The 14,191-nt window shown below is 39.7% G+C and overlaps 1 protein-coding gene across 9 annotated transcripts in view; it reads left to right on the forward strand.

Moving 5' to 3' along the window:
• The window catches only part of NAV3 (neuron navigator 3), a 569,112-nt gene that overhangs the window by 307,403 nt on the left and 247,518 nt on the right, over positions 1–14,191 (forward strand). For all 9 annotated transcript variants that reach the window (XM_075932261.2, XM_006118491.5, XM_075932267.2 and 6 more), the window contains exon 4: positions 11,598–11,670. In XM_075932261.2, the coding sequence (XP_075788376.2) occupies positions 11,598–11,670 (73 nt within the window). The remainder of the gene's footprint in view (positions 1–11,597; positions 11,671–14,191) is intronic.

The raw sequence follows: 14,191 nt of genomic DNA on the forward strand, positions 1-14,191 counted from the left end.
GTTATGCTTTCATGATGAAGAGATTGCACTACAGTACTTGTATGAGGTGAACTGAGTAATACTATTTCTTTAATTTATCATTTTTGCACAGCATATATTTGTAATAAAAATAATAAAATGTTAGCACTGTACATTTCTTATTCTGTGTAGTAATAAAACTAGTTTATTTAAAAATGTAAAAAATGATCCAAAATATTTTAATACATTTAAGTTGGTATTCACTGTTTGACAGAGTGATAAATCATAGTTAATTTTTATTTGTGATTAACATTTTTGAGTTAACTGTGTGAATTGATTGTGATTAATTGACAGCTCTAATATTTATTCCAGCTTTGTCCAATCTGGTTTGAAAAGCCCAGGGTACGTCTACACTGCATCCCTAGTCCGGACTAGGGATGCAAATGGAAACGATCGAAGTAGTTAATGAAGCGGGGAGTTAAATATCCCGCGCTAGCTGCTAGCTTTGTGAGCTCCATGAGAGACCCATAAGTCACCCTTCCCATGCATCACATATATAATAAAAGTTCGGCAGAGAGATTCTTTGAGCAGTTATACCTGTGTGGCTTAATTTCCTTTAGCAATTGGTGTTTAATATGTGAATCAGAGTAGGGATGTAAGCGACTAGTTGGCTATCTGATAAGCATAATCTTACCAGATAGTCGACTAGTTGCTTCTCTCCCCTCCTTGAGGCAACATGGGAGGGAGCAGGAGCCAGTGTTGGGTCCCCCCACTCCAGCACCATCTCTGTGGGGGGCAGGGAGGTTGTGGGGACTAGGCGCGAGCCAGGAATCTGCCGGCTCTTAATATATTTAAAAAGCAGAAGTGCAATGGGAGGGGGGGACCCGGTGCAAGCCAGGACAGATGATTCATAGATTGTACCAGGTTTCCCTCAGCTGTGCTTCTGCTTTTTAAATGTATTAAGAGCCTGTGTCGGGAGATGTATTAATTTGTGTCGGGAGCTAACCCTGCTGCAGCTCCCCTGTTTATCGACTAATCGACTAGTTGATGGAGATTCCATCGATTAGTCAATTAGTTGATTGAACTAAATTTAACATCCCTAAATCAGAGCAGAATCTTGGTCAATCTCATAGATGTGTGGGCTAAAAGAAATAAAAAGTCTATCTCATAAAATAAGTAAATATAATTAGGAAATATAAGTAGAAAGCAGGTCTGTATTAAGAAAGAAGATATTTACAAAACCATTTTCATACTTCACTTTGGGGAGTCCAGAACATAGCATGATGGTTTAACACTGAAGTGGGGAACCTTTTTAGGTTTGGGGGCCACTGAGTCAGAAAAATCAATTGGGGGACACACAAGTTAGAAGCAAAATCAATCAATCAATCAATCAACCCACCCCTCACTGAGGTGGCCCCCGACTGAGAAGGAGAAAGACACTCCCCACATTCCGGTTGCACACCAGAGCCTAGGGGTCTCAGACTTGTAGATTTTGTGTGCTTCAGCCATGCAAGGGAATGGCAGGGGGCTGAAATGCCAGCAAAGGTTCCCCAATGCTGGGGGGTGGGGGAGAAGCCCAGATACAGGCAAGCTGGTGGCCACATCCAGCCCCAGGGCATTAGATTATCCACCTCTGGTTTAACAGATATAGGCAGGAAGGAATCACATTCTTTGTGCATGTTCTTGCAAGGTAAGGAAGCTTTGCACATTTTTGTGTGCTTCAGAAGCAGGCATACTAATCAAATACAGAGATTTATCAGGGCTTCATATAAACATAGAGGAATATACTGCTTTATTAGTCACCATTACTTGTTTTATGAGTACCCTGCAGTTCAATTTAAGTTTGAAAGTGAAGGAAATATCGTCTGCCAACAAAAGAAGATGAAAGCTAATCTTAGTAATATCAAAAACAATTGCAGTAAATAGACATTCTGTATGCTGAGTCGCTGATGAGTTTCAATCCCACAAATGAGCTATTCCCATAAATCTACTAACTGCTGAAATTAGGTACTCTCATTCATTTGTGAAGAAGTGTCTGCTGTAGTTATTTATTTCTGTAGAGTACTAAAATGCCACAATGCTTCCCATAAAAATGAAACTATTCATATCTACAGTGCTTTATTGATTGTGATTACAGATTTGGGTTGGTTTCAAAGTTACAGACATTCTGCCTGAGTTTGTGTCCCCCCAAATCTGGAACCAGGTTTCAAAATCAGCCCCAGATTTACTTACTTACTTACTTACTGCCCGTTACGCCAATGGCGCATAGGGCAGCAACAAAGTCCTTCCACTTCTGTCGGTCGCAGGCCAAAGCGCCTATTGTTCCCCAAGTGTGATGATGGTCTTTTGATCACTCTTAAAACTGATTTCATTATTAAACATACAGACTTATTAGTAGCTTTAGATTTTGGTATTGTTAGTTACAAGAGTGTGTGTTGTTTGCATCTATTTAATACATGGACAATGAAGGATTTATTATGTGATTATCTATTCATCTCTGTCTTTTAATAAGAGCTATACTTTGTAAATGATGTGATAAATTGTGAAGTAATGGTTGACAATACTGCTGAGTATGTAGACTATCTGAATGTAAAGATTGTCCAATATTTTGAGCCATTATTGTGGGTTTCCAAATCCAAAATCTTTGTTTACAATAAGAATGATGGTTGTAAAGTGATGAAAATGGCCTGAGCAGCACTTTGGGAATTGATGACCATGGGGCAGAGTTGCTCACTGGTGGATTTATCTTGATCACATATAAACATCTGTGTTTGTGGAATGAGGCCCATGTTTGGTGTACTGTGGAACTCAATATGCCTACCTGCAAATTTTAAATATTGTACTTTTCTGAATTGGTTCTGGTAATCTAGAATGCTCTGGAACATTAATTATATGTGTTAGGTGAATGAGGAACATCATCTTTCTGGATAGTTAGGGTTAAAGTATTTTCTGAAGCAGGGCACAAAAAGTTTAGAGATCAGGTGTTTGTGGTATTTGTGTCAGGCCTACATGACATGAATCATGGTTGTCAAAATGCAAAAGTTGCACTTCCTGAGCCATAAGCAGATGCTTGTTGGTTGTCTCTCAGAAGCTGAGGAAGACATGTGAATTTTATTGGTGAAAACACATGTGGCTTCAGAGCCCAAAGGTCGAAGCACACTTGCAGCTACAAATAGGGAATGGGACACCAGTTGTTAGGACAGGAGATAACACAGCTTTATGTTGTCTTTCACATGCGAGGTTTTGGCAGAGGTCGTCCTCAAACTTTGTCACTGCTTTTCTCATAAGGGAATGCCAATTAGTCCTGTCTACAGCAGCTAGCTCAAATTGTCCAGGTTGAAGGCCTGTCCACTGCAAGTTCGTCTTCAGGTTATCCTTATACCTCTTCCTCGGGCATCCCTGTTTGTGACTACCACATACCAGCTCCCCGTAGAACAGCCTCGGGATCCTACTTTTGTCCATGTGGAGAACATGTCCAGACCATCGAACCTGGATCTGGAGGATCTTGGCTTCAATGCTTGTGGAACTAGTTCTATCAAGCACTTCTTGATTAGTAATTTGGTCCTGCCAGTGCACTCACATGATTGATCGTAGGGAATGCATATGGAACTGCTCCATCTGCTTGATGTGCCTATGGGTACAGGGTCCATGTTTCACAGCCCTACAGGAGAGAGGTGAGGACCATGGCATTATATACCTTGAGTTTAGTTGACAGGCGAATATCTTTGTGCTGAAGAACTTTAATATGCAGTCTCCCAAGTGCCTGACTGGCTTTCTGGATCCTCGCTGTAATCTCTTTGTTAAGGGTTCCATCACTTGATATTGTTCTACCCAGGTACTTAAAGCTGTCCATTACCTTCAGTTGTGTACCATCAATAGTGATACATGGCTGTGGAGGAGCACTGTTTGGTGCAGGCTGGAAGAGGACTTCTGTCTTTCCAAGGCTAATTGTGAGACCGAATAGCTTAGATGCTTCAGAGAATCTGTCAATGATGGCCTGCAGGTGGTTCTCTTGGTGTGCCATAAGAGCACAGTCATCAGCAAACAGCAAGTGGGTGATAAGCCTCTCCAGGGTCTTGGTCTTTGCAGTAAGGCATCTCAAATCAAACAGTGAACCATCCAAACAGTATTTGATGTAAATACCAAGATCTAAGTCTCTGATAGCATGCATGAGGACTTGAGCGAAGAACAGGTTAAAAAGCACCGGGGCGAGTATGCAGCCCTGCTTCCAACCATTGGAGATGTTGAATTTCTCAGATGGTACACCATCCGAGAGTACCTCTCTTGTCATGTCTTCGTGAAATAGCTTGATGAGTGAGATGATCTTCATTGGGCAACCCAGCTTCCTGAGGATGATCCACAATGCATCTCTGTTAACCTTGTCGAATGCCTTCATCAGATTAATGCAGACAAAGTAGAGGTTCATATTCTGCTCAAGGCACTTCTCTTGCACCGGTCTCATTACGAAGATCATATCGACAGTACTGCGATTAGGGAAGAAACCACATTGTGACTCAGGGACACTCACTTCTGAAACTGTCGAAATCAGCCTGTTCAGGATGATGCGGGTGAAGATTTTCCCGGCAACAGAAAGCAGCGAAATACCTCTGTCATTCCCGCAATCGTCTCTTGTACAGAGCAACTATCACAGCATCACGGAGGTCAGATGACATTTCTTCCTCTTCCCAAATACTGGTGAAGACATTATGAAAAACCTTAAGTGACTCCTCATTAAATGCTTTGTACAGTTCTGCGGGAATTCCATCCTTGTCGGATGCCTTGATGAAACTCATCTGCCTGATGGCCTTTCTAACTTCGTCAATAAATGGAGGATCTCCCAGGTCTTCAAGGGTTGACTTCTGAGGAATCTGTTCCAGTGCTGACTGATGGACTGATGATGGACGATTCAGGAGCTGACTGAAATACTCTTTCCATCGGTTATTAATGCCAGCCTTATCCCTAATCAATGTGGTTCCTTCTGCAGACAACAAGGGGCAAAGACAGACTTGGAAGGACCAAAGACTTGATGGAGCTGAAGAACTCCCTTGAGTTATTTAAGTCAGCATAGTGTTGCACCTCTTCAGCTTTCTTCTCCTACCACTGATCGTGCATTTTACGGATTTCTCAGTAAGCCTGGGCCTGGAGAAACTTAAACCTGTCTTTCTTACAGATGGAGCCTAGGTCATTCTGCCACTCCATAAATGCCTTGTTCTTCTTGGTAAGCAGGTCCTCAATTGCACTGTTATTCTCATCAAACCAGTCTTGATGATTGCGTTTCTTGGGACCCAGCACTGACTTCACTGTCTCCATCACCATTTCCCTAAACTGGCTCCACTTCTGAATTGGACCTCCAATCAATAGTCTGTTGGCAGTCAACTTTTCATCAAGGCTTGATTGGAACTTGCACAGATGAGAAGGCTGCTGGAGTCTGGCAATGTTAAAGGCTGTGTGAATGAACTTTGGGCACTTTGGGTGATGCTGAGCAATGTGTATTTTGAAATAGTGCAGACAAGCCTATGGTCAGTCCAGCACTTTGTTCCTCGTATGGCTCTGGTGATAAGGACATCCCACATATCATGCTGATGAACAATGACATAATCTATCATGTGCCATTGTTTTGATCTAGGGTGCATCCTAGAATCATAGAATCATAGAATAATAGGACTGGAAGGGACCTCGAGAGGTCATCGAGTCCAGCCCCCCGCCCTCAAGGCAGGATCAAGCTCCGTCTACACCATCCCTGACAGATGTCTATCTAACCTGTTCTTAAATATCTCCAGAGAGGGAGAATCCACCACCTCCCTTGGCAATTTATTCCAATATTTGACCACCCTGACAGTTAGGAATTTTTTCCTAATGTCCAATCTAAACCTCCCTTGCTGCACTTTAAGCCCATTACTCCTTGTCCTGTCCTCAGAAACCAAGAGGAACAAATTTTCGCCTTCCTCCTTGTGACACCCTTTTAGATATTTGAAAACCGCTATCATGTCCCCCCTTAATCTTCTTTTTTCCAAACTAAACAAGCCCAGTTCATGAAGCCTGGCTTCATAGGTCATGTTCTCTAAACCTTTAATCATTCTTGTCGCTCTTCTCTGTACCCTTTCCAATTTCTCCACATCTTTCTTGAAATGTGGTGCCCAGAACTGGACACAGTACTCCAGCTGAGGCCTAACTAGTGCAGAGTAGAGCGGCAGAATGACTTCACGAGTTTTGCTTACAACACACCTGTTGATACAACCTAGAATCATATTTGCTTTTTTTGCAACAGCGTCACACTGTTGACTCATATTCAACTTGTGGTCCACTATGACCCCTAGATCCCTTTCCGCCATGCTCCTTCCTAGACAGTCGCTTCCCATCTTGTATGTATGGAACTTGTATCCAGGTGGTCTTGTATTTGTTTGTCATCCTGAACACTGTGTTTGTAATGAGAAGGTTATATTCTGCACATTTGCTCAACAGCAATGAGCCATTGCTGTTCATCTTACCAACACCATGTTTGCCTAATACTCCCTCCCATCGACTGTGGTCACAGCCAACTCGGGTGTTGAAGTCTCCCAACAAGATCAACTTGTCATTGGTCAGCAGTGAGCACAGAATGGAACTGAGATCGATGTAGAACTGTTCAGTTGTCTCCTCTGTGCTGTTCATGGTGGGATCATATGCACTGATGACTATTGCATGCTGCTTGTGACTAAGGGATAGGTGTAGCTTCATGAGTCTCTCATTAATACCAGCAGGCAGGTCCGAAAGTTGTTCTCACTAGTCTTAACAGCCAGGCTGACTTCATGAATCCTATCATCATTCTGCGCTTTCCCTTTCCAGAAGAAGGTATAACCACTAGCTAGTTCAGTGAGAAATCCTTCTTCAGCAAGCCTGGTTTCACTCAAGGCAGTAATATCAATACCATAACGTGAAAGCTCTTTAGTGATTAAGGCTGTTCTCCCATTAGGTCTTACTGTGTCCTCACAGTCCATGAGCATACGGATGTTCCATTCTCCCATTACCAACTTCTTTTTTTTGCACAGCATAATCTGTGCATGAAAAATATTATTATAGTGGGAAAACCTTTGCACAGAGACGATCCCACTCTCTCAGCCTCAGAAGTCGGAATCCAGTGGCACGAAAAAAATCGTTACTTCTGGAGACTACCTCGGCTGCATTGGATGGCCATGTCACCTTAAATGCTCTGACGTGCCCCATGCACTCCACAGTACGCTGCTGCAATGCCTTCTCATCTATTTAATCATAAGGATTTCCTCCGAATGATCTATCGAAGCAGTCTTTGCATGCTGGGGTGAGCAAGTCCCTAACTCACAGAGGGTTTCAATCCCATCAGTTACCCTCACCTGGCCTAGCCGGCCTATCAAAGTTGTTGCCCAGGGTGTGGCCGTTGCTGCATGAAAAGCAACTACGTGGAGCCACAGGTGAGAGCTGGGTGCCGGTAAAAATCGATACTACCATGCAAACGCATACACCGGTATTTTCAGCTCCTGTCCAGTAAAAAAATTCAAAGAATACTGAACACCTAAAATGTCTGGTATTTTCTGAATTTTTCCCCAGCCAGGAGGCGAAAATGCCAGGCACCTGGCAACCCTACAAACACTCAGCACCTGGCCTCCCTTCCCCTGGGGCCCTCCCCGGCTCCCAACATTCCTAGCCCCTCGACCCCAGCCCCCATGCTTACCTGGTTCCCCAAGGCTGCCGGCACAAAATGGCTGCCAGTCAAAAGACCTAGGGGAAGCAATACTTTCCCCTTGGTCTTAGTGCTCAATCGCTCCCCTGTTCCTACCCCCCAGCACTCACTTAAAGGGGACATGCTGTTTTATTATAATTTTTTTTTTTGGCTTAATAAGATCTTGGAATCCTTTTTTCCCCCCGTTTTTTTGGGGGGAAGAGGGGAGGGTTTCGGTATTTTAGTTTCAATCATCTGGCAACCCTAACTGTACCTACATTTCTGTGCTTCTGATTTATTTTTCATCAATGATTCCCCTATATCAAAGTTGCTCAGTTAACAAATCAAAACAAGAATTGACTTTAAGGTTTACTCTGAAATCACAATATATTGTCAGAAAGCCAGGTGTGTACTTTATTCCTTCATATACTAGCACTTACACTAATGCTCCTGGAATTATAGTTTACTTTACAGTTTCTAAGGAATCAGGAAGCAAAATGGAATTTGCGTTTTACTTCTGCAGATATACAGTAAGTTTAACAGAGATGGCATGCAAGACACGGGCTTGCAGGGATTAGATCTATGAAGTAATTAGGTGACATTTTTATAGTTTCTTTTTTGACCATAATTATGCTTTTATAAACTACCATTAGTGTTTTTATGCTTATGAAATATGCTTAGTCTCCCAACTATATATACACACCACATAAAAATAACTAAGACATATTAGGTGACAGAAGCTGCAAATGTTCCCAGTAAATTAGTTCAGATTTTTATAGCCACAATCTCCTGATCTCACCATAGAGGGGATATGGCTGCTATGAAATGTGTCTTGCTAACATCATAAAGTGTGTTAAGAAACCTTGATTTAAATTTTTTTTAGCTAGGTAATTCTGAATGTTCAATTTAAGTCCCTTATTTTAAAAAACTGCACTATCTCCAGGACTTTGTATTAGTGTTAAATAGTTCAAATAGTTCAGTTTCAAATAGTTCAGTATTTGAGCTCAAAGTTGAAAGATAGACTCAACTACTTCATAGCTCATCTCAAGACAAATCCTGATTTGTGATAATCCCTGGTAAAGTAGAATTTCTATTCAAGATATTTTAGCATAAGGAATGCAAATTATATTGTTTAAGGGTCTCATCTTGCACAAAAGTGGTGCCCAGAGTAAAGAGACTCATGTGTAATTGCTTTCAGGATTAGATCTTAAATGACCCAATTTACTTTTGCTTATCATGATGCCAAATGATCCCAAGTAAATTCCATTAACGTCTTAGGAAATGAAACAATGGCTGGATTCTGATCTTACTGTGGTATAAATCTAGAGTAATTCCATTGACTTCAGTGTAGTTATTTTAGGTAACATATTATTTGTATTTATTTGTAGAAAAAAGGGATTGAAGAAAGAAATTATTTATCACTCCCTACATAACTTAGTAACTCCTGAAAACCATTTGATCAATTCGTGAGGAACTAACCTTATCATTGTTTGTTTTTTTCTGCCTTAGTTTAGTCCATAGGTTCCCAAACTGGGGGAGGCATGAAAAATTCCAGGGGGGGCACGAGGTGATCCAGCCCACCTCCCTGCCCCCCCCCCCCCATCAATCCGCCTTCCTCACCCCCACTTCTTTCCCCCCCAAGAAAAAGCCTGGTCCATCTGGTAAAAAAATTCCGAAAATACCATGTGAAATGTCCAGTATTTTCTGTTTTTCCTGGCTCAGGCATCTGTTGGAACATGCACAGCTCAGACTGGCTGGGGTGGGGAGGGAGGATGGAGCAGCCTGTGAAGACTTCAAAATGGCCACCTTAAAAGGGCAATTAATGCTCTGCTCTTAAAAGGGCAACGTTTTTTTCTTTTGGTCAACAACTTTTCCCCTGGAATACCTGCACCTTTTTTTTACACTGGTCCCAGGAATTAAAGGGGCCGTGACTGTTTTTTGGCCCCGGTCAGTTCCTTTTTTTTTCTTTTTCTTTCCTTAACAGGTTTTGCTGCTATCTTTGTCCCCCCCCCCCCCCTTTTTTTAAATTTTTTTGCTCAACATGTTTTGTTGCTATTTTGGGGGGGGGGGGAAACAAAGATAGCAGTACTATCTCTGTACTATGTAATTTTTTGGAAAATATTTCTTCAGGGTTCACTCTCGAAAGCAGACAGAATGTTTCTGTTCATTTTATAAAATATTATTTTCAAATAGAAGAAAGAGAGCTGCAGTCATAGGAGATATGTGGAGTAATTTAAGGGCTTCCTCCTTATTTATTTACATTGCTATGCAAGTGATGAAAAGTGATATCCCAGGCTGAGGAGAAAAAGATAATGTCAAGGCTAAGCACCTTTTAATCAGTTAATAATTCATCCCCATATATTTTGTAGGTAGAAAAATATCAATAAATCTTACTGTAAAATGTATGAATGTGCAAATGATGTCTGTTCCAGAGAAAACAAAACTTGCTGCATTTACTGGTTTACCTGCAGATTTGTACATTAGGATGAGAGTGAATTATTTATAATATGTTTTACAATTAGATGATGTAAACAACAGATATCATGTTAAACATTTTTTTTATCAATGCAGTCCTCATCAGCTTTTTTTTTAGTTAGAAACTTAAAGTAAAGCCAATCTGCAGAAGACACTGGCAATACTTCATATGTCATTTTGTCAATTTATGATAGAAATGTAACCAGCCAGATCAAATCTTTACTTACCAAGGGTATGTCTACACTACCCCGCTAGTTCGAACTAGCGGGGTAATGTAGGCATACCGCACTTGCAAATGAAGCCCGGAATTTGAATTTCCCGGGCTTCATTTGCATAAGCCGGGTGCCGCCATTTTTAAATCCCGACTAGTTCGAACCCCGTGCCGCGCGGCTACACGCGGCACGGAGTAGCTAGTTTGTATTAGGCTTCCTCGAGGAGTACAGCTAGTTCGGATTAGGAAGCCTAATCCGAACTAGCTACTCCGTGCCGCGTGTAGCCGCGCGGCACGGGGTTCGAACTAGCCGGGATTTAAAAATGGCGGCACCCGGCTTATGCAAATGAAGCCCGAGAAATTCAAATTCCGGGCTTCATTTGCAAGTGCGGTATGCCTACATTACCCCGCTAGTTCAAACTAGCGGGGTAGTGTAGACATACCCCAAGTTATTAACTTAAATCTGTTATTTGCATCAATGTTTCAAGATTTATGACATTTTAAAAAAAACAAATATGGTGATTTGCTGAAACACTGTTTGGAATTTTCTATTTTCCTAACCAACAAGTCATCATATTTAATCTGTGATTACTAATCTGAGAGGCAGAATTGTATTCCTTACATTGCTCTTGCTCTGTACTTCTTTTCCTGTCATCTAAAGCTGTGCTTTGTAGCTGTGCAATGTGTTGGACCAACCATGACAGAAGATATCATGACCTTTAGTGAGGAAGTCTGTTTTAGAGAAACGTTAATATAAAATTGAATAATTAATGGATTATTTTAAAAAATTAAGAAAAACCCAAAAAACAAAGACTCATTGTTTTGACATCACAATTATGTCAAAATTATACCTCATCCTAGACAAATACCTTCTTTGGCACGCTTCTTGAATGTTTTTTGCTCACATTCTTTCATTAAGGCAATCACCCACATCCCCAGACACACACATAGTGTTTAATCCTCTGTGGATGCTTTCATTGCTGCTTACTTGTAGTGTACACAATCCACTTCTATGTTAAGTAGGTGGGTTGCTGATCCGTCAGCATGCCTTTCTGGATCGGGCCTTTATGAATTGTTTTTAAGCACCAGAGTGGACAATGAAAGCTTTATAGCAATGCTCCAATTAGCAGTAATCATTCTTGTTAAACTTTGGAAAAGCGCAGTAGTATTTGATGAATGTAAAGTATTCATTCCCTTTTTCTCCCCTGTCTGTATCCTCACTCTAGTACATTTTGTAAAATAACCTTCAATTGCTTGTTATTTCTGTTCACATTGCAGATTGAGAATGTTGATGTCTGCCTTAGCTTTCTGGCTGCCAGAGGAGTAAATGTCCAAGGCCTTTCAGCTGAAGGTAAGAAAAATACATCATGAATACAGATAGTGGGATTCCTATCTGAAAACTAATTATCTTAATTCAGATTATTTGCAACTAAAAGCCACACTGAAGCTGCGTTGAACGGCACACACACACTCATGTGCACGCACACACTAAGAAAAACAGACATGGTATAGACTTCCTTGCCCGTATAATTAAAAACTAAATAAAAAAACCTAATACGTATATGAAACTTGGGGTAATAATTTGATCCAGTAATTTACTTTTCTGTATGTTGATTCCTCCCTCATCCCCAGTACTTTATAGCTGAAGAAATTCCCAGATGTACATTTTTATATTTTCATATATAGCATATATAGGATTGAAAAGTACAAACGTGCCGAATTAATTAACCCCAGTAAAGGCTACTCGAGAGCAAAAATATTCGCATGAGCAGACATTTTCAACGGCAGGCCCAAATCTAGTAAACATTTGTTTGTGTGATATGTATAAAATGGAATAGTGATTGGACCTTTAGATAGAGGTGTTAATTCTGTAATATTAATATATAGCCATTTCTCTTTTATTATATAGTAACCCTCAATTTACAGTTTGATGTAATTACCACTACTAATGTATATTTTTATCTTTAGCATATTAAATAAGCTTGTTTGTCCATCTTTTGGCTTCATTAAGGTGCTATGCTTACATGCTAACTATAAATGATATTAAAATAAGTGGATTTATATCACTGCCTTTATGTGGCATTACTGAAGCATGTTGTATAAAGCTTTAACCTTAAATAAGCACTCCTGCAAGTGCCTTGAATCCCCCTGACTTTAGAGAACGGAAAAGGTGACCAGTGCTTTTCAAGCTTTGATAAATATTCATGTTTGCTCTAGTACAATTTACTAAAGGGTAGAAGGCAAAGGTTCCTTTATCAGAGCTGGCAAATACAATAGTGTTTCATTCTGAAAGGTACACAATAGAAATATCTTTGAATGAGATCTTCTATGTTAAAATTAACAGAGAGTTCTCATCTCTCACTATCTCCATCGCAACGTGATTTTAGTAGAACAGTAATATTGCTAGGTAAGTGCTCACAAAAATTCAGCATATGGTGTCTTTGTCACATTATGACTCAGTTGTCTGCTTAGGGGAAATTACTTAATTCAGAGTATTATACAGTTAGTGCAGATACCATCTATCATCTATTTTATCTACCCATCTGGTAATAAGAATACTTAGCATTTATAGAATGCCTTTCATCTGAGGTTCCTAAAGTACTTTACAAATTGAAGTTATTGTGAAGTACAATTTAGATACAAAATCATAGTGTATTACACTATCAACTTTGAGAAAAGCCAATCATTTATTTAAAGGAAAGTATATCATATCTATTCCATAACAAAGCATGTTTTAGATGAAAACCCCTTCTTAATTCTGTTCTTTAATAATAATGATCAGTGCATTCTGAAATTCTCTCCTTCGCCTGTATCTTCTGCTTTGTGTGGATGACATACTGTAGATACTCACAGCCTATTAAAAATATAATATTAAAAACATAAAATAATTGTAAAGGCTTTATCAATCTTCAAAGCCTAATTCTTAAATGGTGAAAAAAAAGGCTCACAGTCTTTTTTTAAATGTTGTTAATGCAGTTGTATTAGTTTTTAAATTCTACAAAAATACATTTTATTGATAAAATATTCTCAATATTTGCAGCAGACAAATTGCTTATCTTGCTAATATAAAGAAAGAAAGTCTTAATCCAGTATATGTAAGACTCTAATAGAAGCCAGTGGGACTTTTCAGTGCTCAAGTTGTTCAGAATCAGTATCAGTATATAGAGCTTATGGGTAAAATAAGTCAATGGCAGAACTCCTGTTGATTTCACACTCTGTGTTCTAGAATAGCAAACATATTATAAACATTGCATTATCATCTAGATTTCAATAACCCTGCATTTTGATTATTTATTTCTCTATACTGTACAGCTCTGTGACTGTGAGCCAATCATTTTTAATATGTATAATAAAACAGTGATGCAGAATTAAAAACCCTCAGGAGAGATAGTCCTCTGAGATCACAGAAGGTATTCTTTTTTTAACAAAAAAGTGACGCCAACTGAATCTAGCAAAGATTGCAAAGTCACAGATATACTCTTCTCTTTGATTACATTATACAGCAACATTTTTATCCTGCTTAAGTCAGTGCCGAGAAAAATGGAGAAGTTCCAAAATGACATATAATATATTGTCATTATATTTTCATTTCTGCAGATTTTTGGTAACATTGTCTGTCTCTCTTTAAACATAACTACTTGATTTTAAATGCGGTTTTGTCTTTATTCATTTTTAGTATTTCACTATGTAATAATTATATTGTATTAGAAAACATATAGATTCTCTCCTAGTGATTTTTGTGTTATGTTGAAACCATAAATAATAAGAAGAAGTATGGTTAAAAATCCTTGGGCAATATTATGCTCTCAGTCACACTAAAGGTAGCGTGAATTTGGAGGAAGTACTTTGAGACTGTTGAAATAAATGAACTT

This window comes from Pelodiscus sinensis, chromosome 1 (assembly GCF_052426305.1).
Source record: "Pelodiscus sinensis isolate ZL-2025 chromosome 1, ASM5242630v1, whole genome shotgun sequence".
NCBI lineage: Eukaryota > Metazoa > Chordata > Testudines > Trionychidae > Pelodiscus > Pelodiscus sinensis.